Below are 26,869 nucleotides of genomic sequence, written 5' to 3' on the forward strand. Positions count from 1 at the left end.
CAAATGATCGAAATTGAAATAAACCCCGATAACTCATCAGAATCTTGAAATTGAATGTTTAAATTTCAATTTAGGCACTTAACCGCAAAAATAATAATGTACACATGAATTTTCAAGCTTCGAAAATAATTATTTTCGCATTTTTCAGTTTATAAATCGCTTAAAATTTGAAATCTATCAAGTTTTTAGAAAAATGACACAAAATCTTTTTTGTTTAAGATGAACCCAAAAGTGCTATAAACATATTTTCGGGAGCAAAAAAGGTGATGTTTTGGATTTACTAAAAAAACTGTTAAAAACAATTTCTGCCTAAAAATTTCGCACTGCACCCTTCTGATTTGTTTACCGAATAATTGGAACAAACAGACAGGTAGTGTTAATTCCGGACTCCGGAAGTGTCATAGGTTTTCGAAACGGACCCTCAGGAAATATAATTGGTGACCCCTGCGCTAAGTTACCAACACCGAGAATTCATCCCCCACACTACCACACCGCAACTGACGTGAATGGACTAGATGACTAGCGTCATCTGGCAATTGAAAGATGGAGTAGTTCTCAATCCTAATAGCAATATTAATAATATTTAAAAATATTAAAATATTACTAAAAGATTTTTAAAGTGAAAACTTATTGGTCCATTTTCTTGGTAACACACCCAAAGCTTCTAAAATTTGTGGGGGATGAACTCTCGGTGTTGGTCACTTAGAGTATGGAGCAGCAGACCTACGTTCTCTCCGATGAGACTCCAACAAGAGTCAAAAATCGTCGATTCAGAGGGCTGGACTGAGCTCCGTATTCTAAGTGAGAAATAAGATTGTTTTGCCTACGCATTGCAACTGAATCAAAATTGAATTTTTATTTTATTTTTATATTATTCGTTACTTCTTTGAGTTACTAGGTCCATTTTCTGTTAGAATTTACCAGCTAAACAGACGGGGTCCTGAATTGTAAGTTTTTTGAATTCCTTCTTGTCTTCTTCGCTTCAGCATCCATCTGGCTTGCAAATTTTAGAAGCCTTGGAGGTGTTATCAAGAAAATGGACCAATAAATTTTCAATTTAAAGATCTTTGAGTGATATTTTAATATTTTTAAATATTATTAATATTGCTATTAGGATTGAAAACTATTTCATCTTACAATTGCCGGATGACGCTAGTTACCTAGTCCATTCACGTCAGTTGCGGTGTGGGGGATGAACTCTCGGTGTTGGTCACTTAGAGTATGTAGCAACAGGCCTACGTTCTCTCTGATGAGACTCCAACAAGAGTCGAAAATCGTCGTTTCAGAGGGCTGGACTGCGCTCCGTATTCTAAGTGAGAAATAAGATTGTTTTGCCTTCGCATTGCAACTAAATAAAAATGGAATTTTTATTTTATTTTTATATTGGTCTTTACTTCTTTGAGTAACTAGGTCCATTTTCTGTTGGAATTTACCAGCTAAACAGATGGGGTCGTGAATTGTAAGTTTTTTGAATTCCCTCTTGTCTCCTTCGCTTCAGCATCTATCTGGCTGCAAATTTTAGAAGCCTTCGGGGTGTTACCAAGAAAATGGACCAATAAGTTTTCACTTTAAAAATCTTTTAGTAATATTTTAATATTTTTAAATATTATTAATATTGCTATAATGATTGAAAACTACTCCATGTATAATTACATTTATTTCTGGTTTTTTATTTATGGACATCTGCTTTTATTATTTGTTACTAAACAAAAGTATTCACCATTTAATATTAACTAATTTTCTAAATAAAATTTCTAACATGAATTAAATTATTTTTCTTTTTTGCCAATATATAGTTCAATATATTAATCTTCAATTCAAGTTTACTTTCATATATTATGTAATAATAGATGATAACAAGTCACTATAAACGTCAATTTCAGTAAGTATAGCTTTTACATTATAAAATGAAGTTTTTTCTTTTAAAGTAGATAATAATTAGTACCCGTACTTATTAGTAAGTAAGTAATTAATTTTTTAATTTCAATACTCTTCATAATATGATTTGGTGCTGCATTTGAAAAGGAAACAATAAAAATATTCAAAATGTGGTGGTGGGGATTTTTAGTTATGCGAGGATTGTGGGATGTCTTGATTCTGGCATATCGAGATTTTGGTATGTCGGGATTTTGGCGTATCGGGATTTTGGCCGTCGGAATTTTGGCTGTCAGGATTTTGGCTGTCGGGATTTTGGGTGCCACCGACTGCCGACATAAGGGAGATGTCCACCTTCTTGGAAATGGCAGGATGGACAATGAGCTAAAGACCACAGCTCCCCGGGAGGATGCACAATGGGTCAATTAGATCCTAAGGGCTGTGGGTCTTGACTCGTCCTCCCTACTCTATAAATACAAATAGAAGATGTATATCTTTCTTGACTAGATTTTCATAATGGTCGGAAATAAGTCGTTTCGTATCTTTTTACCCCACGTTGTAGTTTACGTTATAATTTTGTCAGTGTAAGGTTAGTTTTTTATTTTGTTTTTATTCCTAATTATTACTCTTATAAAAAATGGGTGCTAAAAGCTACATATTTCTTAAAACGGGCATTTTTTCAAATAAGGCGCCCTCTTACGGAAAAATAACTTTGGTAGTAGCTATAAAAAGCAAAGACTAATGGGTGAAGATATGTGAATTACAAGGAGTAGTATACTCCTATAATAGGAAGAGATAAAAAAACAATTAGAACGTAATGGGCATAAAACCTACAGAGCAACCTAAAGAAAGTTGTTCCGGATTTTCTAGTCGTACTGGTTTTAAGTGATACAGCCATTATGGACGAAGAAAACAAAAATCTTTTTAAAAAATATTATTTTGCATTTATCTACCCCAAAGGGACGAGCCAATTGTTAAAAAAATATAAAAGAAATATGGCTGCTGTTATTCACCACAAATATGTTGGGTATATTTGCCAGTGGTCAAGTAAAGAAATAGAACTACGTAAATCGTATTTAAAACCAATGAATAAGATAGATAATAATAATACAGTTTATAAATTTTATAATAAGCTCAAGTTTAAAATGGGTTGAATTACTTTCAAAAGATTCGTTTGCTAATTAATAAGATTGTTGTAACAATTCAGATATAATAATTAACACCATCAAAGAGCGCAAGGTAGAATATCGTGGCCATGTTATGAATAATGAACAGAGATATGGCTTGCTGCAACTTATTTTTCTGGGCAGGGTATTTGGAAAGAGAGGACCAGGAAGAAATTCAGGACTTCAAATCCTGAGAACCTGGTTTAATACATCGGCAACCGGACTATTAGGAATAGTAGCAAGCAAAGTTAGGATAGCCATTCTGATCGCCATCATCCGGAACGGATGCCCATCGTAAGAAGAAGAAGAATATCGACAGTAAAGTAAAATTATTATTCGTACTTACATAAGACATCTAACTGAGGCAACCATTTCCGCAACAAAATTTTATCAGATTTCCCTTCCATTGACTCATTCTCATATTTCCACAAGACTCTGTATGGCAACAAATCGAATGCTTGTAAAAACGCTTCTCGCTGTCTTTTGGGAAAAGTGTGGCCTTTGGTCATGGAACCCATACAAAAGTATATTACTCCTTCGGGTGAGTCTTCAATCCATTTCTTTAAATCCTGAAATATTATTTAAGATAATTAAAAATTATGTAACAGAAGAATAAAATTTTATACAATTATGAGCTCGCTAATAACCGGCAAAATAACGTGAAAGATGGAAAACGCATTAATTTATGAGATAAAAAAATGAAAGTAGTGGAGGTGGGAGATTTAGCGATAAAAACCTATAACCTTACATTCTATTTATTGTTTCTCCTCTTTAGACGTATCAGAGGAGTTTGTCAACTAAAACTGTCACTGTCACAGTGGCAGTTGCCAAACTCGTCCGATAAGTCTAAAGGTGGGAAACAATAATAAACCGGGAGATATTAACAGAACTTCAACCACGATTTTCTAAGTCCTGCCCTTTGCAATACTGGATGGTTAGAAAAGGTACTTACAACCTATGGAAAAATCCACGGGTTTCCTGTAACATTTTCCTGTGAAAATTAGATTTTCCATGAGGAAAAAAATGGGGAGTGGCGATGAATTTCTGAGTCCTGCCATATCCATAGAATGACAGGATACTATCAATTTTATGAAGACAATTTTTTGGGCAGGAGGGTTGCAAAAGGACTAAGAGTGTATATGGATATACGAACATGTAATGAAAATAATGAAATTTTCATAATTTTCTGAGTCCTGCCAACTTAATAAACTAAACATAATTATTTGAAAATGATCGAAAAAAATGTTGGCACGACGTCTCCTAATGTTTAGCTGCACTTGTCCCTTGGAAAAATCTGTGGAAAATTTTCACCCTGGTTCCGTGATTTTCTGAGTCATAAAATAAATTTAATTATAAAATAAATAATTTAAGTAGACATTATTCAAAATGGCAGGATGTTTAGTTACACCTTTTTTACTACACATAGTTAAAAATGTGTAAGAAAATTTGTGGAAATTTACACGATTTTCTGAGTCATGCCATTTTGGACATATCTCAAGAATGTTAACATAAAGCTATTTACAAAGAGGCAGGACGGTTGTGTAGTTATTTCGTATATAAAAATAAAATTTTAAGTCAGTAAAATTATTGCACGTTGTTATACAAACATATTATTCATATCACCACAATTTTCTGAGTCATGCCATGTCAAATATGCTTAAAAAACCCTAATCTAAAACCGTTTACAACGTGGCAGGATAACCGCAAAGATATTTAATACATAAAGAGTTATTTTAACAAGTGCAGAAAGTCATTCTTTTCCGCACGCGACTGCAGTTTGCCGAACTAGGCGAAGCGGGAAACTCGTGCGATACGGCTGAAGGTGGGAATCAATCAATATAATGTAAATTTATAGGTTAATGTAGCTAAATTTCCCAGCTCGACTAGTTTCATTTCTTTTTATCTCACAACTTAATATGTTTTCCATCTTTTGTGCTATTTTGCCGGTTATTAACGCGCTCATCACTGTATACATATTAACATAGTATGTACTATTATTACGTATAATATTATTCGGTACACTAATTACGGCTAGCCACCAATGATCGGTTATTAGAATATCCCGGTTATAAGAATATTTTTGCTTGGCACGAAGGCTGTTCCAATAAGCGGGTTCGACTGTATATGTTACTCATCATTTGCTACACATCAACTACTTTATCTCTCCAAACCCTCGCCGATATTCAATCAGGTCCTAATGCCTTACCATTCTTCATAATATTTAACGTCTCCACAACTTCATCTCTTACTATTTCTCTCTGGCATTCTTTGTTTCTTCTTTGATCTTCTTAATTTAGTAACTTTCTAAACTACTCATACGTATATATCCTTATCCCTCTCTCTTTAGACCTGTTATACATATTTCTCATAATAAATAGACATGTTATATCGAATCTCTTCATCATCATCAGTAGGTCGACAACCCTTATTGGGTCCTGGCTTGTTCTAGGATTTTCCGGCATTCTGCTATGTTCCTTGCTTTGTTCTTCCAGTGGCTAATCTCAAGTGTTTCCAGATCTGGTTCCACTTGTTCCATGTATCTAAGTTTGGGTCTTCCCTTTGACCTTCTCCCTACTGGTGTTTGACTCATTATATGTTTTGGTGTTTCGGTCTCCAACATCCGTTCAACATGGCCCATCCAGCGCAGACGTCCGATCTTTATGGAAGTTATGACGTCGGGTACGTTGTATGCTGCGTATAGTTCAAAATTATCTTCTTCTTCTGCGCCATACGTCATTTTATTTCACCCCCTTATATATGTGTCTTAAGATTTTTCGTTCAAACTTACCTAATAAGTTCTCATCGCTTTTCGACAGTGTCCATGTCTCTGATCCATATTATACAGGGTGTCCCGAAAAGATTGGTCATAAATTATACCACACATGGGGTCTGGGGTCAAAAATAGTTCGATTGAACCTAACTTGCCTTGGTACAAATGAGCTCATAAAAAAGTTACAGCCCTTTGAAGTTACAAAATGAAAAACGATTTTTTTCAATATATCGAAGACTATTGGAGATCTTTTATTAATAATGAACATGCATCATTCTTATGGCAGGAATATCTTAAAACAAAATTAACGTGAAATTTGTCCACCCCATAAAAAATTTATGGGAATTTTGTTCCCTTAAACCCCCCCAAACTTTTGTGTACGTTTCAATTAATTCATTATTGTGGTACCATTAGTTAAACACAATGTTTTTAAAACTTTTTTGCCTCCTAGTATTTTTTCAATAAGCCAGTTTTTATCGGGATGCAGCTTCTTTTTCAATATATTTACGTAAAAATTTTATGGGGGTTTTTTCCTTTAAACCCCCCAAATGTATGTGTACGTTCCAATTAAACTATTTTTGTGGTATCATTAGTTAAACACAGTGTTTTTAAAACTTTTGCCTCTTAGTCTTTTTTTCATGTCAGCTTTTACCGAGATGTAGCTTCTTTTTCAAAATATACCTAAAAATGTAAATTATAATTAAGTTTTCAGATTATTAACAGCTCTCTATAATCGTACTTAACCATATACTTAACCATATAGAAATATGTGGTGGATTCGAAAAATATTCAAAATATCTCGATAAACACTGGCTTATCGAAAAAGTACTAGGAGGCAAAAAAGTTTTAAAAACGTTGTGTTTAACTAAAGGTGCCACAATAATAATTTAATTGGAACGTACACAAAATTTTGTGGGGTTTAAGGGAACAAAACCCCCGTAAAATTTTTATGGAGTGCACAAATTTTACTTTAATTTTTTTTTTAAGATGTTGCTGTCATAAAAATTCCACATGTCCATTTTCAATAAAAAGCTCTGAGAGTTTTCGATATAAAAAAAATAGATTTTCATTTTGTAACTTCAAAGGGCTGTAACTTTTTTTTGTGCACTATTGTATATAGGTAAGTGAGGTTCAATCAACCTATTTTTGATCCCAGAATCTGTGGTATAATTTATAACCAATCTTTTCGGGACACCCTGTATAAGGACCGGTTTTATCAGGGTTTTGTATATTTTGCATTTGGTTTTTCTCGTGATGTTGTTAGATCTTACATATTTAATTAGTCCATTATATGTTGTAATAGCAATATGTATTCTTCTCTTAACTTCTTCGCTGACATTGTTATCTGCGGTAACTAGTGAACCGGATATGTAAAAAATTTTACGCTTTCGATGTTATAGTCTCCCATTGTCAGATTCTGTAGGTTTCTTTGGCCTGTCGATTTGCTGGCCTTCATGTATTTGGTTTTTATTTCCTTAATATTTAGGCCACTGTTTTGTGCCGCTCTTTCTATCGCATTAAATGCTTCTATCATTTCTCTTTTGCTTCTAGCTATGACATCAATATCATCTGCAAATGCCAATATTTGTACACTTTTTGTTATTATTGTTCCTCTGGTGTTGACTTTTGACTCTCTAATATTGAACATCTTACCATAGTAAAAAACCAATACCATATTCCATTCTTAAATTAAACAGAATCAGGATGTAATGACAAATAGCGTCTATGTAGGCCCTACTAAACCTGTGTACATCGTTACAAAGGAGAGCCGAGAATAGGATATTATAGACAGAGAAAACTTGAGCATCATAATGGTATTGCCATAAACAAGAAGAATAACGTAAGATTTATAGTAACTATGTTGGTGTGAATCAAAGTATAAGTCAAATATATACCTAAATATGCAAATATGTGAATCAGTTACTTTTCTTCTTCTACTATGGCACTACAGCCCAAATTGAGCCTGAGGCTCCTTTGACTTTTTGTTTCCACCTTTTTTTGTCTGTGGCTACTCTTCTCCGTACACGGACTTCTAAAAGAGCTTGTGCATCGCTGATTACTGTGTCTTCCCAGCACTTTCTTGGCTTTCCAACCGGTCTCTTTTCCTGCATTCTAGCAAAGTGATGGATACCATTCAACAAAAATTAAAAAAAAAACGTTTTATTGTTAGATAAAATGGCAAAGCGACCTCTATTTCTACGCTCTGTACTTTTATTCGCACTTTTAATTATATTGGCCAATTATATTAGTCCTGGTTGTTGGATAATTGTCAAGACCATAGTCCAAAAAAATAATAAGAAGAAAAAATAAGATGCAGGTTATGTTTAGCAAACGTAAACAATTGTATGTAGTAAATAAAATCAGTTATTAAAATGCAGTACTGCAAGCAAAATACAATTAATTAAATTTACCTTTATATAATAATTGCATATCATATCAATATTGTGGAGCAATATATAATTTTTCTGCGTCAATGACAGAAGGTTGAAATATACGTCAATTTGACAATTTCAATTGACAATATGAATTATTTAAGATAGATGCAATATTTCTCCGCGACTCGCGCACGGTCGTTTCTCGTTTCCCTTTCCAAGTACTTGCACACCGCGAATACCTTAACGTAACTGTTTTATCATACAAAGAATTTATTCGATATACATTATACAAAAGATATGCCCCTGTAATTCTAAAGTAATATAACACAGATAATGTACCAAAGGTTCAGTAACCCAAGAATTTATTATTTATTTGGTTCGATAGGCATGAACAAACAGTTTTTATTCAAGTTTAATTATAGTTACTAACAAAGCACTTTTTGTCCACTAAGTAATCACCAAAGGCGTTTGCACTTTTGGTCAAACTAAGAAGTAGAGTTTATCGGACTTCCTTGTTTATTTTGTGTGTGCTCTAAAAATGTTGATATTGATATTCCCAGTATCTAGAAATAGTTAATTAATTTAACGACTAATCTGCATGTGAAATAATCTAGTGTAATATGTAATAAAATAGACAGTATGGTGCAAACGAAAGGACTAAATTCGTTATTTCTTAAGCCGATAACTTTAAGGAAAAATCCTAAAACAGGTCGATATTTATTTTTAAGTTATGATTTTTTGACATAATTATGACATATTTATTATCTGAGTTGATGTCATCTATCTGGGCGTGATGATGTAATCGACGATTTTTTAAACAAGAATAGGGGTTGTGTGCAAGCGCATTTGAAAGGTTGTTCACTTTTCTATTCAGTAATAGACACGTTAACATAATTATTTATATAGGGCGCCAAAAAATATTTTTTTCAATTAAATTATTTGACAAAAAAAAGAAGAATGTATGTAATTTATTTCATTCAAAACACATTTTACTGCTATCAGAAAACGGAAAAATTTTTATTTCAACAAATAAACATTGCTTTTCTCTTAAATTCAACATTCAAGCTGCCACCCTCTGCCTTTTGGCCGTTTGAACATTTATTTTGAGCGAAAAGAAATGTCTATTATTTGTCAAATATTTTACATTTTTTCCTTTTTCTGAAGGCAATAAAATGAATTTTGAAATAAATAAACTGCCTGCATACATTATTGATTATGTGTCAATTAATTCATTTAAAAAAATATTGTTTGGAAACCCTGTATAAATAATTATGTTTTGTAATTAGGTTTTTAAAAGATTTGTCGTTATTTGCCTCTCATACATTCCGTGAGCCTATTCGCTCCATGCATGACTGACGCGACATCTAGCGTCATCACCTGACATTATTGGCGACAATAATTTGAAGTTAAGCATATTATAATAAACACATATTGTGAAGTCACAAATTATTAATAATAAGGTTTTAAACGATATTTTTCCAACTTATGTTTAACGTGGATGTAGTATTAAGAACTGGGTTCCTAAAAATTCTTCACAATTTATCTTTTAAACCCGAAACGGAACAAAAAGGGAAAAATCTATCCTCGTTTTTAAACGTGGAGCAGTAATTCAAAACGGCGCTATAATGCTTTTTTGTAATTCTTTCAACCGAGAAGGCAGGTTTACTCCAATGAATTATGAAATTTTGACATTATTAATATTTATAAAATTTTTACACTATTGACTTTTAAATTTATTAGATAAATTCATCATATCGGCGATTTTTTGTGAGTTATTTCTTTATTATGCGAGTTATTTCTTTAATTTTTAGATTTATTATCTGCATTTATATAGAAAAACTGTTATTTTGAGACCTCTTTAGCAAATTGTTATTAGTCTTGTAGGGGTTGTCCGATACTGATTACTGCATTACCGTCGATATGATCAACCAAAAAAGAAAATGAATCTGGTGATCTTTATAGTAATATTATTTGGTGTGAATCCATCTTTTGAATTTATTTCTCATAGTTTACTCTTTTCTTTAATTTATTTGTCATTATTGAAGATCTATAGAAACTACGTTTACTGTTTTGGCTATTATTAGCCTAATTAAATACTTACGCAAAATTTATTTCCCTTTCTTTAATAAAATTTGTTATAAAAACAATGACACTGATATTACAAAGAATCGCCAAAATGGTAATATTTTGCCACGACGCGACGAACGCTGACATCGTTTCGTGTATTTCCACCATAGACCAGGGCGCATCTGTAAAAATATTAGTACATTTGGACGTTGAGAGGTGACTCAAATTTTTTTGAGAAATTTCTTGAAAATAACTCAAATAATAATATTTGAGTTATCCTCCCTCTCAAAAACGTCCGGAACATTGTTTAATTAATCAAAATGTCAAAAAATTAAGGAAAAATTCGATATTTCTATTCGTTTTTTGATTATAACTTTAAAAGTATTCATTTTAGAGAAAAGTTGTACTGAGATAAAAGTTGCGTAATTAAATTTCCTAAAATATAAAATTGGTTGCAAATTTAAAAAGTAGTCAGCCTTGTTGCAAAATAGCAATAATTGGGAAAAAACCATACAAAATATTGGCATTTTACGTTTTCCAACCATTTATGCTACACTTAAGACCTTCATATTCACCCAGAAAACTTTATAATACAGTAAAACAATATTGTAAATTTAATTAAGATCGGTTCAATAGATTTTGCAAAATAAATTTTGCAATCCAGCTTTCGCAAAAAAAATTTATGTTTTCAAAATGTTACAGGACTGAAAATAAAGCAGATTGCAAGTTGAAACTTTTTCAAGTTTTTTTTGCTTATAGAAGTGTACTGTACCTTTCATTTGCAATTTGCAAAATTAAAATCGATTAACCACCACGGCGTCAGGAATTTTTTTAAAATAAACATTAATTATTGGTGCTACGCGCAGGACAGCGATAGTTCGCTCTGATTGGGCATTCCAATGACGTTTGATAATGATTGATACATTTTAATTTTTATTACATTTTGATGTAAATAAATAAATTTGTAGATAATCGATATGTAGTCGCAAAATAATTAAGATGGGGAGGTTTTATTGTTAAGGAGTTGTAGCTCAATAATCCAAATGCGAATATTTTAAGAATTTATTCTTATAATTTGAATTATATCCGCGATACGATATATTTTAAGTTTTCTCAATATTTTTCTTTTTTTCTCTTATTTCAATATCAACATTTTTCTCTTGAGTTGACTCAATTAAAGAGTTGTTTGGGGGTGTAGGGGATAAACTCAAAAATCGAAACTATGTTAATTCCTCAATAGCTCGTAATTCTGTCTCAAATTCTGCCTGCGATTCAATATCTTTTTTTTTAAGTAGTGGGGAGCTGAGTCAGCCTAGCCCCCCATAAAAATATTAAATTCCTGCCCACTATAACGAGCTCGAAATTTTTAATTTACGGTATATGAAATATATGATAAATAGCTTGTAATTTTTGCTCTATTTGTTTTTTTATTTCTGCAAGGTGGAGCACCTACTCAACAGGAGTGAAGAAGAGAGGAGTTTTTCTGCGAATAAATAATTATTACCAGATAGACGGCACAGTTTTTCTCTAGAAAATTTAGAACAACATTTAATAATATACAGTTTTAACTCTAATAATAACATAATAAAGAATGATGATCATGATGAAATAAAGAATAAATGTATATAATGATGTAGGTTATAGAAATTTCGATAAATATTTTTTGTGACTTTAGCATAAAATAAATTAAAAATATTCAATACAAGGATTACTGTCTTTTTTATTTATATGCATTAAATGCATAAAAGCATATTTTAGTGCATATTTTAACTTTTTTTGTGCATATTTGCATGCATATTTTAGTGTTTTTAAGTGCATATTTCTCGAGCTCTATTAATATCTAATGCCGTGGAAAACCTACCCACACCGGCAACACTGCAATTAGTTCCGGTACAGAACTAATTCCGAATAGTTCTGGCGCAGGTGTTATGGTGATTTTATAAATAAAAGATAAGAGTTGACCTCGTTTTGACTTTGTTTTTAAAGTTATACTTCTTTAGGCGCGATTGGGAGTGAATTTTTATTATTCTGCGCGCATGCGCACACAGACAGTATGGAGTTCGTTGCTAAATGTTTTAAGTTATGTATGTATTAGTCCAAAAAAGGTGTGGAAAGAATATATTAGTGTTTTTAGTAAATATATTTATTACAATTTTTGTATCTTTGGATTTGTCTACATCGGGAATAAGATAATAAGTAATATGCTTCTTTTCGTGAGCATTTTTCAGTGCGTCACAAATGATAGAAGAAAAGGTAAGTCCGTGATAATATACATTTTAGTGACATGATATTTTATTTAAATCTGACAATTGTCACATTTTATTTGCAATTTGGCATAAAAACAAATCAAATGTGTTTATTGCATTTACAAAATGGTATTTTCTTTGATTTGTATAGTCTTATAAATTGTACAGATTATATTCGTAGATATATTATATAATTCGTAAATATTTTTTTTCGATTATAGCGCCATCTATTGACAACTAGAATAAATGTTAAAAATGTCACCGACGAAATGTAATCACCGACGTGCGTTTTTTTCCGTCACATACAATTTAATGCATTAGAAAGAAATCGAAAAACTGTGACGCACTGAAAGATGCTCATGAGAAAAAGAATATTTAAAGTATTTTTATACTTCACTTGGTCTATTTAACACTATGTCTGAGAAATCTTGTAGTCCGCACCCGCACAAACAAAAGAAGTATAGCTTAGTGGTAGAGCGTTCTACTGGAGATCAAGAGGTCCCCGATTCGATTCCGGGTGTTTTCTATTTTTTTTTTGTAATTTTGTTATTGTTTTAATAAAATTTTTTGGAAAGTACTAAGTAACAAATAGTTTAATCTTTAAATAAAATATAAATAAACTGTTCGAAAGTATATTCATTTCGTTGAAATCATATAATAGAAGTGTAACTTCTTACGTGCGTACAAAGTACACACACATTCTTTTTTTGTTTTGTTTTACACTTAATACATATTGTTTTTTGTCAAGTTTTTGGTAAACAACACTTTTAATCTTTGGGTTACCCCATAGAAATTTATATTTCAATACACTTGCGTTTAGAACGAAAAATATGTAGGTTCATTTCTGTAGCAAAATAAGTAGAAGTAGCAAAGTGCAGTGTGTTGTGCTTTTGTGCCCAACAGATATCTTATTGCTCTTTTTTGTAATTTAAAATAACATCGGATGTACCGGAACTCCAAAAAGAAAGACCATATTATTAGGGTGGGCCGAAAAAAATTTTTATTTTTTTTTCTTAATGCTATACCGAAAAAAACTTGTCTGTATTATGGGTTATCAAAATGCAAAAAAGAAAAAAAATATATACCTAACCCCCAGCTAGCGCAACGCATCTGAACTTTCGAAATTTCACTAAAATCATGAGTTTTTGTAATTTTTTTTTTTGAACATCCTAATAACTGCATATTGGGCTGCTATAGTGATATCCCTTTACATTAGAGTTTTAAAAATACAATAAATAATTGGATAAGTATAATTTTATTAATCTGAGGTAGCGCAACGGACACGAAAATGATGCATCTTACAGTCGAGTGCAGATGAGCTGTGCGTTCGGGTAATGGGTTGGCACTGAGCCGAGCTTCCCCCACTTATACTCTCTACACCCACAATGCACTGGAAGCAGCCTCAACGATCATGTTTTTTCATGTTCTCTGTTACTCGGCAGTTTACGTCAGCAGATTCGTTTAAACTTACGTGTATTAGCTGTGAGTTGATAGTGCAAACTGTTTTTATAATTTTTTGAGTGAAGTTTGAGTTTAAATTCACGTGCGTGATGGCTGCCAAGAAAATAACTCGCAGTGATTTTGATTGCCCATTGTTTGGCTACCCGAGGGAATTGCCTGTGAGTAAGCTTCCAACTTTCCAAGATGTCCTTCGGAGCTGTTTCCACGAACAGTACCTTCTAGCATTAGAAAGTAACAAGCCTGTAAGTTTCTCTCAGATATCTAATATTGTCGCTCCAAAAGTAAAAGCCGTCTTTGACAAAGCATCAATACCAACAGTGACGCCCTACAGAATTGTTCAATTAATAAATTCATATCACGTTAGCTACCGTAATCTAATGAAGTCCTTTAAGCGTGACAAGGAAAAAGACAAGTACAAAGAGAAAATTGAGGAATTCAAACAAAAGGCTTTATCACTCTTTGATGTATCTGCATGTAAATGTAAAATAGCATACTCCTGCAACTGCAAAAAGGTCCCGGAGATCTGTGAGTGCCCTATATCAATTTCATGTAAATGTGAAAAAGATAAAAAAATTCCGGTGCTTGAACTTAAGTTTATGTATTTCCAAAGAAATCTTGGACAAGGAAAAATTGGAAATTTAGACAAGAAGGAGTCGAAAAAAATTACCAAAAGACTGCAACGTAAAGAAAAAAAAAATCAGGTTATGTCGTCTAACATCCCACTAGTTTCACATTCGTAGCCTTCATGCTCTAAGGATGCAACAAAACCAAGAATAGCTTCAGATGGAAGCTCAATGGAAGAGGAAGAGTCTGATAGTTCCGGTGACAACTATATTCCTATTCCGAGCAAACAACCGTGGCAAATGCGGATACAATTAAAAAATAAGCGTTGGCCAGTGACCGATTTGGTGTTTCGGACAGGGCAACAGCTGCTATTGCCTCCAGTGTAATGCATGACGTTGGTCTTGCAACGAAAGAGGATGATTCCCTCATAATTGATAAGAATAAGGTTAGGAGGGAAAAAAATTTATGCAGATCAAATCTCCAAGATACGATAAAAAAGAACCAAACTTGATACAAGGGCTATACTTTGATGGTCGAAAGGATAAAACTTTAAAAATTGATGAAGTTAATAACAAGTGTTTCAGAAGAAGTGCCAAAGAGGAACACTTTTCAATTATTAAAGAACCTGGCTCGATTTATGTTGGCCATGTGACGCCATCTACTGGAACTTCGAAGGACATTGCTAGTGCTATATTGGACTACTTGAATGAGTCAAATTTTTCGCTCGATGAGCTTGATGTAATTGGATGCGATGGTACCGTCACAAATACAGGCTGGAAAACCGGTGTAATTCGCACAATCGAGGAAAAAATAAAAAGACCGCTGCAGTGGGGAGTTTGCCTTTTGCATTTGAACGAATTGCCGTTCAGGCACTTGTTTCAAACTTTGGACGGTGAAACGACTGGCCCAAAATCTTTTAGTGGTCCTATTGGCTCACAACTCAGAAATTGTGAAAAACTTCCAGTAGTAAAATTTCAAATCATTGATTGCGAGATTCCAGACATCGATAGCAAAATCTTAAGTAAAGACCAACAATATCTCCTGGATGTAAGTTTGGCTATCAAGTCAGGCACCTGCACAATAGACTTCGCAATTCGTGAACCAGGTCGTATCTCCCATTCCCGATGGCTGACAACAGCGAACAGAGTTATTCGTCTTTATATGAGCGTTGAAAGTCCCTCTGAAGAACATCTTATTTTGGTACAATTTATACTTAAATCTTACATGCCTGTATGGTTTAAGATAAAAAAAAGTAAGTACCTTACAGATGAACCAAAACATGTTTTTAATTTAATAAAATCTTCACGATTCCTTCCAGAAAACTTGATAAAAATGGTTGATCCAGTAATTGAAAGGAATGCGTTTTTCGCGCATCCAGAAAACTTGCTCCTCAGTATGATTGTTGATGAAAGGGCCCATATCAGAGAGTTGGGGCTTAGAAGAATCATAAAATCAAGGACCGTAGCTTCCAATAAAAAGCTAGTCCGAACTTTTAAACCCCCAAAACTCAACTTCCAGGCAAACGAATATTATGAAATTATTGATTGGACTACTACTGCTATTTCTCCACCACCGTTGTTGCGAAGAGTATCTGACGAAGAAATGTGGGCCAAAATTTCAACTGCCAACACACCAGAAGAATAGAATTTCCATAAATTTCCGTGTCACACGCAAGCGGTGGAGCGCTGTGTGAAATTGGTAACTGAAGCCTGCTCAAAACTCGTTGGTGCCAAGAACAGAGATGGATTCATAAGAACAACGCTGCTATCAAGAGCTTCAATGCCAAGTTTTTCAAGGAAGCAAGATTTTAAAGTTTCAAACATTTAACGGACTATTCTGTGAGTCTGGGAATTGACAATTCGTAAATTTTGTAATTTAGTAATTAATAAACTCATTTGGTTCTCCGGCCCTGGAACTCGTTATAAAAGTATCGATACATTTCAGCTCCGATTAAACGTGTTTTTTGTTGGTTTATACCAATAATTAGAAAACAAGTTTGTAATAAGAGTGAAGTTTAAAGTGGTTTTTAAGTGCAGAGAAGAAAAATTGTAAGTACAATTTTCATTTCGATCATATCAAACCATTTCTTAAAGAATATTGCTGAAACCTAACCAACAGAAAATCCATTTTTATTTAAAATAAAAACGCCGAATAACCGGCTTATTTAAATTAAGTCAGGAGCGGCTCTAGAAAATTTCCTTCAAATGAAGAAAGCAAAAATTAAAAATGGATAGCGATAATTTAACTCATACCAAACCACTATCAACACAAACTACCTCTTCAACATCTTCAACAATTACTTATTCCAACGCCGTAACGAATTTTAACTTCCCCACCAAGCAACAAGCAGTCGTTTTGTCATCTGTACCAGACATAAAAATACATGAATACATAACAGCAATAGGAACTATAGTACAACCAAAAAATATCATCTTCGCGTCCAGAATCTCAAACAACCGAGTATGCATCTATCTTAGTAACACCACAATCGTAGAAAATTTACTACATAATCACAAATCCGTTTCAATACAAGGAAATGACATAGAGATCAGAAGATTAATTACTCCTGCAAGCCGACTAGTGATATCAGGTGTCTGTCCCAGTATTCCAAATACTATAATCGAAGAAAAGCTTATAAAATTGGAGCTTACTGCAGTGTCTAAAATAACATTTTTAAAAGTTGGCATGCCTGAATCTGAATACAGTCATATATTGAGCTTTAGGCGTCAAGTATTTGTTTCTCCAACAATTAATAAGTCTATCCCAAATTCACTTCTAATATCTCACGACAACACCGCTTACAGAATTTATCTTTCCTTAGATGGTCTAAATTGCTCTAAATGTAATACCACAGGGCATAAAGATGAAAACTGCACTACTGAATCAACTAATGAACAAAATCTTGACCAGTTATCTCAACCTATGAATGTTAATACTTCTGAAACAGAAAATTATCCAATAAATCAAAAATCCATTACATCAGAGTCTCCAACTGCTCATCAATCCAGTACTCCTCCTACTTCTATAACCAACCCACCACCAAGTGCCTCCTCCAACTCACAAAACCTATCTGAATCATCATCTAATACTACCAACATAGTAGCACATACTTCTATCAAAAGACAAATTTCAACATCTCCTGAAATAATAGAGTCAGAAAATCAAAAAATAATACTTCCAGCTCCAAAGCAATCTGCACCCAAAAGAATAAAAAAAGCACTTAACATCGAAACCTCAATGAAACCTATAGAAGCCATTTTATCGTCAGCCACTACTCTTTACCCACTAAAATATACAGAACTATGTGACTATATTACAAATGCTATAGGCTCCAAATTGCCTGAAACAATAGCAAAGGATTATACTAATGACCTACAAGGACTTAGCGCTGAATTGCAAATGGTGCACGCAAACGCAAACGACCGACGCCTTAAAAACAATATTTCAAGGATTTTAAAAAAGCTAAACGGAACAGACAACTACTCTTCTGTTACTGAGGAAGAAAGCGACTGTAACCCTATTCAATAACAAATTCATAGTTCAATGGAATTTAAATGGCTTCTACAGCCATATCGAAAACTTAAAAATACTAATCAATGAATTTTCACCTTTAGTAATATGTTTACAAGAAACGCGACTTTCTAATAATAAAGTAAATTTAAAAAACTATACATCTTACACTAAATGTAGACCAGTGCAGCAGATAGCTAGCGGTGGTGTAGGTATCTTTGTGAAATCTACTGTCGAGTCCAAAGAAATTCCGATAAACACAAATTTAGAAGCGGTTGCAGTGTCAATACTTCATCATTTCAAAATCAACATTTGCAGTATATATCTACCACATCCAGACGAATCCATACTCCTAGAACTACAAAAAGTGATAGAACAAATTCCATCTCCTAAATTAATTCTGGCTGACACAAACTGTCATAACGAATCTTGGGGATCTGAAAAAACTGACAAAAATGGCAAAACTCTATTGGAAATAATTAACAACCTCAAACTAGTACTATTAAATACGGGAATGCCTACCCGTTTCAACGCATACAATGGCACGTTTTCAACCATTGATTTATCCCTCAGCGATTCAACTTTAGCACCACTACTTGAGTGGAATACGCTTTCACACTTATATGACAGCGACCATCTACCAATTTTAATCACTCATATTAAAGACGCAAACATTAACACAAAACCATATGAAACATGGAAATTAAAGTCAGCAGATTGGGAAAAGTACATTAGTTTAGTAACTGCACGAATGGAAGACTTCAAAATATTAGAAGATGTAGACACAACAATAACAAATTTTAATAATGTTATAGTTGATTCAGCAAGAGAAGCGATTGGAAAAACTAAAGCTACCACTAAAACACCCATACCCTGGTGGAATATCGAAATAGAGACTTCTTTGAAACAAACAAAACATTCATTTAATATATTTAAAAAACACAATTCCGAAGTCAACTTAGCTAGATTTAGAGCCTTAAGAGCCAGATCCAGATTTCTAATCAAAAAATCTAAGAAAGAAAGCTGGGCCGATTATGTCTCGTCAATAAATTCATCTACACCAATAAGTGATATATGGCAAAAAATAAGGAAAATAAAAGGCTCAAACAAAGTTAATCATATCGACACCATTACTACAGATAACTTAATTACTTCAAATAAACTAGAAATTGTAGAAATCTTAGCAGATCACTATCAACTACATTCAAACAATGACCAATATAACTCTATTTTCTTAAAACACAAAGAAAAATCCGAATTGTCACAGATCGAAATAGAAGATATTTTATGCCCTCTCAATATGCCTATTACACTAGACGAGCTTAACGAAAGCCTAAGTAATGCTAAAAAAACTTCTCCAGGACCTGATGATATTCCAACTATATTTATTGAGAAATTACCGGAATCGGCAAAGAAAATTTTAGTCGACATCTTTAACAATATTTACACAAATAAAAAGTTCCCTTCAATATGGCGTCAAGCAATTATAATTCCATTTTTAAAAATGAATAAGCCAAAAAACTTACCATCCTCATATCGTCCAATATCGCTCACCAGTAATATATGCAAAGCAATGGAAAGAATATTAAGTAAAAGACTGAAATGGCACTTGGAAAACAGAAACCTTTTTACTCCAATACAAAACGGATACCGTTCAGACAGATCGACAACTGATAACATTGTCGCACTAGAATCGGAAATTCATAAAGCATTTACAAAACAACAAAAAGTAATCGCAATATTTTTTGACATTAAAAAAGCTTTCGACACGACATGGACGCATTATATTCTCAAAATGATGAAAAACTGGAAAATAGATGGTAAGTTTCTCGCTTTTACCAAAAATTTTCTTCAAAACAGGTCCATACAAGTAAAAACCAATGGATTCATATCAACATCGAAATCACTCCATAATGGAATTCCTCAAGGATCGGCCTTAAGCCCAATATTATTCCTAATCGCAATTAATAATATAACAAACTATATAGAGCTTCCTGTAAAAGCTAGTATTTATGCTGATGATCTAGTAATATATGTTAAAAGTAAAAATATAGGTTTAGCTAGGCAAATTTTACAAAGAACATTAAACAGCCTAGAAAAGTGGTCGTTAGAGACTGGTTTAACATTTTCAACTGAGAAGACTAAAGTAATAATCTTTGACAAAAGAAGAGAGGAATACAACTTAAACCTGTGTCTAAATGGATATTCTCTGAAACAAGTCCGTGAAATCAAATTTTTAGGTATAGTATTTGACTCACAACTCACATGGACTTCACATATCAACAATTTAATTCAATCCTGTCAACAACGAATAAATTTACTAAGAGTGTTATCCAATCATAAATGGGGTTCAGACACTAGAATTCTCCTAAAGCTATATCAAACTTTAATAAGAAGCAAGCTCGATTACGGATGCATGTGTTATGAAACAGCAAACAAAAATCAACTAAAAAAACTGGATATCATTCAAACCACATCTCTACGACTAATCTTTGGAGCCTTTAGAACTACTCCAATAAGAAGCCTTCAAGTTCTAGCAGGAGAAATACCATTATACCTCAGAAGACAATACCTATCACTATGCTACAATTCAAAAATTCTAAACGCAAAGGAAAATACCTTTCTCGCAAGTTTAGTATCGGAAGAACCACCGGAACAATACAGAAATTACACCACCAAGGCAATACCATTTTACGAACGCATTAAACGATTACCGTATAGCATCAATCAAAACACCTTAGCATCCATAAAAAAATATCAGACACCCCCCTGGACAGTTTCTTTACCAATAGTAGACCTCTCCTTACATAATTCTAACAAACATTCACACACCTCTGCTGAGATCAGGCTTCAATATCATACAAATTTACTCAAATACTCTTCTTACAAACTTTTCTTTACCGATGCCTCCAAAAGTTGCAACGGAATAGCTGCTGCTACTGTATCAGAAAACGTAATTTCCGCCACTAGATTATCTGATGGCTGCAGTATTTATACCGCAGAACTTCAAGGAATACTTGACGCACTAAATCATTGTAAAAATACAAATGAAAACCAAATACTAATATTATCAGATTCACTAAGTTCTTTACAGGCCATCAAACATGTTTACCCTACCCACATCAATCTATTTCTAATTAAAGACGCGTTGCATCAGCTCCAATTTTCTGGGAAAACCATCTCATTTATGTGGGTCCCATCCCATGTAGGAATAACTGGTAATGAGTTAGCAGACAAAGCAGCGTTCGAAGCGATAAACAATGTGAACATTCCGACTACAACAGGCATACCAATCTCTGACACTAAACCTTTATTCAAGAATCATGTAAACAAAATCTGGCAAGAAATATGGGATCAAACAAACACAAATCTGAAAACCATTAAACCAGACGTATCTTCAAAAAATCTTCCTATGCCACCAAAAAGAAAAGACCAAGTAATTATCAGCAGACTCCGGCTCGGACACACACGACTTACCCACAGCTACGTAATCTCCAAGGAACCGCCACCAATGTGCCAAAGATGCCAAATACCTCTCACAGTTAACCATGTAATAATAGAATGTCCAGAATACACTTCAGCGAAAACAATATTCAAGATACCCAACAGCCTGAAAGAAGCACTGGTCACAAAATTCAATGAAGTTTTATCTTTTGTAAATCATTGTAAACTGTATAACAAATTATGATTCATTTCTTTTTTTCTTTGTAAACTCTAAATAATTTCCATATTTTTGTCATTCTTATATTCTAAAAATGTATCTTTTGTTCTATCTATTTTGTATTATAAATGTACCGCTAATAACCCGAGTGGTTGATGCGGATAAATAAAAATAAAAAAAAAAAAAAAAAAAAAAAAAAACTCATTTGGATAAATGTAAATTGCCTATTTACCAACATTATATTTCTAAAAATAACACATGAGTAGTGGGTTTAAAAAAATTAGTTGCTGCACTACACTATAAAAGTGGTTAGCACTCGAAAAGTGATCAATTAACTATATTGAAGGCCTTGCGCTACCTAAAATTAAAAAAAAAGTAATATTTCAATAACTCATTGTGTTTTTATAACTATAATATAAATGATTTTCACTATAGCAGTTCAATATCTAGCTGTTTGGATATTTAAAAAAAAATGGTAAAATCCTGTGATTTTAGTGAAATTTCGAAAGTTCAGGTGCGTTGCGCTAGCTGGGGGTTAGGTATACATTTTTTTTCTTTTTTGCATTTTGATAACCCATAATAGAGACAAGTTTTTTTCGGTATAGCATTAAGAAAAAAAAAAAAAAATTTTTTTCGGCCCACCCTACAATATTATATCGAAGATGCGAGTCGAACAAAGGAAAATACATGTTATTTTGGAAGAGGCGAAATTGATTTCCTTCGAAACAGATCTTATTTGCAGGGCAAGCTAAGGATCGTCTCTTACTTGACAAATCGATTTGATGGGACCATTTACTGCCGGTTTTACAAAGTAAAGTTAAGAGATAACCAGAGGTTATCCCAATATATTATAATGGGGGAACCTCTGGTTATCTTTTACCCACAAGTTAACTTTATTTTGTGAAACCGGCCGTTAATGTTGCTGTCTAAAAAGTACCCAGAAATTTTACAAAATCAACGATACTGTCTGACTGTCATTAAGAGCTAAGGGTTGAAGACCTCCTTTATAGGATAATGTTACTGTTCTATCTATGTTAAAAGACAGTAGGTATGTTACTAGTAAAGATAAGGGAAAGTATAGGACCCAATACTGAACCTTGAGATACCTTACATACACTGTTTTTGAGAACAGACTTTGTATTATATTTCTTGTAACTAGTTGTTTCCTATTATTCAAGTAAGGTTGAAAACAATTCAAAGAAATACCTCGAATTTCGTATAAATTTAGATTTTTATCAAAATGTCGTGATTTACACAATCAAAAGCTATAGAGAAATATATTAGGTTTCTTCTAGCAAGCAGTCAAACTAGTCAGAAACAGTCAGCAAACAGTTGGTCAGTGGGAGAACATAATACAGTCACCAGTGCTCTGCCGTGCTTAGCAAAAACGCCGGCAGTGCTAAGCTTTTTGCTAAGCACGGCAGTTCTATCCCCTCTACTCGTGCTGGTCCACTATTCGCTGATGGTTTCAAACCATTTGAAACTGATGCTAGAACAAACCTTTACCAAATATGTTTTGACAATGTTCAATCTAAGTAATGTCAAAGGTTAAACAAGTTGGAAGGATATGTGCGATCTTAAGCATGACCATTATATCTTTTAAAGGACGTTTCTACTTACCTCTGGTAATACGTTCGGCTTTTTAATATGCATACCCCCCACTTCTATAACATTCGGAGGTAAATTTCTTGCGAAGCTTAAACTAAAATGGGTGTTGGTAAAAAACAGTGAAGAGTTAACACTTAACATTTCTAGTTGTTCGGGCTTTACTCCCATATATTTTTCTGCTACATCTTTATCTTTAGAATATCTCATTAATTTAAACATAAAACAGTGCAGAAACGTTATCACTGTGCTTTCTACTCTCTCTAGAAAATTCATTTTGTTTGTAAGTGGGAGAATAATGTTAGGTACCACAGCAGGATTGTTCGGAATACCATATTTGATATTAGTCCATGGTGCAGGTTGACCTGTTGTAATAGCTATAACTGGAGATCCAAGCTTCTGGGCTATACTAAAGTAGCAGTGTGTGTTAAAATCTTCTATTATGATAAGGTCCATTACTGGATTACTGGAGAGCAACCGATGCAACTTTTTCGAAGAAAGCCCCAAACACGCAGCGTCTGTTAAATCAAATACCATTTTAGGCTCAAGATATTTGGTTAATCTGTTATTATTTGCTATTAGACTCTCCATTGGGAAGAATTCTACAAGATTCGGTATAAACTCATATCAATATTTGTTAAATTAGGACGAGAATTCTTCTCAGGATATGTACCAATAATTGTTACATTGTGACCTCGATTAACTAACTCATCCATAAGGGAAGAGAAAATTTTCATGTGGCTTTTTATATTCACTGGAAATATTCCTAGAATATTGGCACTGAAAGCACTAGGTAACAAATATAATAGGAACAAAATATTTATATTCCACATTACTTTGTCGTTGTCACCTCACTTTAAAAATGTTATTTTTTGAGAAAAAAAGATTTAATTCACATTAAACTAACTTGTGGAAATGCCAAGAAACAGCCTTATATCATAGTCCTGTCGCCAGGGGGGGTACAACGGCCTCCTGTATTCAGATGGACTTACCCAAGTTTTTTTTATGTATTTTGACCTGTAGAACACGAATTTTTTGGGTAACAGTTGATCCGGATGTCGATAAGATTGTTATAAACCAAGAAGTTGAGGAATCACATAACAGCGATTTCTCGCAAAACAAAACATTTTTTTGTATTTTTTGGGCCATTCTAACCAAAAAATGTTCCTACAAATTTTTTCGTAGGATGCATAGTTTTCGAGATAAACGCGGTTGAACTTTTAAAAAATCGAAAAATTGCAATTTTTGAACCCGAATAACTTTTGATTAAAAAATAAAATAGCAATTCTGCTTACCGCATTTGAAAGTTCAAGTCAAATTATATCGGTTTTAATTATTTGTATTGTTAAACATCTATTATTTTATTGTTAAAAAAGCTATAAACACCTAGTGCTTGAATGATGTTTTTAATGATTTCTCATTTAAAATCGAACGAGTAGGTAGAAGTGCAAGCGAGGCTATTTCTACGTAGCATGCATTAAAACGCATGTATTAGGCACGGGAAACACTATGTGTTTAAAGCTTTTTTTAACACTCAAAAAATAAATTTTTAGGAATGCAAGTATTCAAAACATATATAATTTGACTCAAACTTTTAAAGGCGGTAAGCAGAATTGCTATTTTATTTCTTATTCAAAGGTTATTCGAGTTCAAAAATTGCAATTTTTCGATTTTTTGAAAGTTCAACCGCGTTTATCTCGAAAACTCTGCATCCTACGAAAAAACTTGTAGGAACATTTTTTGGTTAGAATGACCCAAAAAATACAAAAAAAAAAAATGTTTTGTTTTGCGAGAAATCGTTGTTATGTAATTCCTCAACTTCTTTGTTCATAACAATCTTATCGACATCCGGATCAACTGTTACCCAAAAAATTCGTGTTCTACGGGCCAAAATACATAAAAAAAGCTTGGGTAAGTCCATCTGAATTAAGAAGGCCGTTGTACCCCCCCCCCCTGGCGACAGGACTATCAGTAAAAGCTGTTTATAAACTGTCCTTGAATTTCGAGTGCTAAATACCGATAAAAAACAATCAAGTCGATTATATTTAGCGGAAAAATTATTATTTACAGTGTAATTCATATTATCGTCTCAGTAACAAAGTAGCCTATTGATTTATATACTTTAGAAAGGAACTACAACGTTAACGGGGTTTTACTATTTCATTATAGTCAATGGACCTCTAGATATGAAAAAACCGCCGAGTGCTACCATTTAAGGGGGTGCGTTTTTGACAAAGGGATGAATTAATCCCTAGGCACAGGTTGTTCCAGATTAAATTTACTATAGAAATGTCACCTTTAAAAGTAAAAACATATCTTTTTACAAAAAATTATTAAAAAACAACAAAATATAAAAATCGCAAGCAAGCAATTTTGTTTTTTGCCCCATAACTTTTTTTCACGGAGATATAGATATAGGCATTGCTCTAGGGAAAAAAGTTCCATCCTTGTGTTTGTAAATGACGTTTAACAGAAGTCTGTAGGATTTATAGTTTCCGAAATATGATTTTTCAAATTTCGCCGCTCACAGCATTTTTGGGTCATTTTCTCCATATTATTTCGCAATCATTGTTCTGTAACTTTTTTCTACGTATTTCTAGGTATTAGCAATGGTACATTTAGTAGAAAGAGAAGTTAATTACCATTAAAATGCTCTAGTGTATAAGGTTACGTACGTCTATTTTTAAGCAAGTTATGGTTTTTCAAAATTTTATACTTTAGCCATTTTGGATTTTTTACGATTATTTTTTAAATTTCTCATTATAACTTTTTTCTTGTACATGAACTATAATATACAATGTGGAATAAAAAAGACAGCTTAGTTTCTTTACTTTAAAATGGTGCCCATATTGTAAAAGATTCTAATATTATTGTTAAACAAGATATCTGTCAAGGGTATCCGTAATTTGAGAAAAATTTTGAATTTTGTTATTAATTAGAAGAATATAATTGCATGTTGGAACATAATTTTTAATTTCAAATACCTTTTCTCAATAACAATTTTCCATATTTTGAAATATAAAAGTACTTTACTCTTGAGCGAAATTCATATTTTTTAACAAACCCCGTATACTATTGATAAAATTTAATATCTGATGATTAATTCTTAGGTTTTTGGCTATGCAGAGCATTTTATAAGGAATATTTTTTTTATAAAATTAATAATAAAAAAATGTTCCACAATAATTATGGTGCCAACTCAGTGGGACATATTGCATGTTTATATGTCACATTTTGAAAAAGCCTATCTTGTTTAAAAAAATGTCCTAGAAGTTTTACAATACACCATTTTAAAGTAAAAAAATAAGCTTTTTTGTATTCAGCAATGTATGAAATGTAGAAGCAAAAAAGTCATGAAAAATATAAATATCATGAGAAATTTCAAAATAATCGTAAAACATTTCAAAAATCCTTAAAGCAATAAAACTTTAAAAAACCATCGTGTTAAAAATAGTAATATAACCTTCCATAATTGCTTACACCCATAACTGCGTAGAGAAAGATTACAGAACAATGTTTGCGAAATAATAGGGAAAATGACCTAACACAAAAATGCTGTGAATGGCGAA

The 26,869-nt window shown here is 32.9% G+C and overlaps 1 protein-coding gene across 3 annotated transcripts in view; it reads right to left on the bottom strand.

The window, feature by feature from the left end:
- Positions 1-26,869, bottom strand: part of LOC114326217 (UDP-glycosyltransferase UGT5-like) — a 203,223-nt gene that overhangs the window by 84,696 nt on the left and 91,658 nt on the right. Inside the window, exons 1-2 of one of the 3 annotated variants that reach the window (XM_028274509.2) lie at positions 23,316-23,935; positions 3,388-3,610 (exon numbers count right to left, since the gene is read on the bottom strand). The exons of 1 other annotated variant lie outside the window; for it this stretch is intronic. In XM_028274509.2, the coding sequence (XP_028130310.1) occupies positions 3,388-3,610; positions 23,316-23,891 (799 nt within the window). In that variant the 5' untranslated portion in view covers positions 23,892-23,935. Of the gene's footprint in view, positions 1-3,387; positions 3,611-23,315; positions 23,936-26,869 lie in introns of those variants that run through there. One more of the 3 variants, XM_028274508.2, reaches the window with a different exon arrangement.

Source organism: Diabrotica virgifera, chromosome 5 (assembly GCF_917563875.1).
Source record: "Diabrotica virgifera virgifera chromosome 5, PGI_DIABVI_V3a".
In the NCBI taxonomy this organism is placed as follows: domain Eukaryota; kingdom Metazoa; phylum Arthropoda; class Insecta; order Coleoptera; family Chrysomelidae; genus Diabrotica; species Diabrotica virgifera.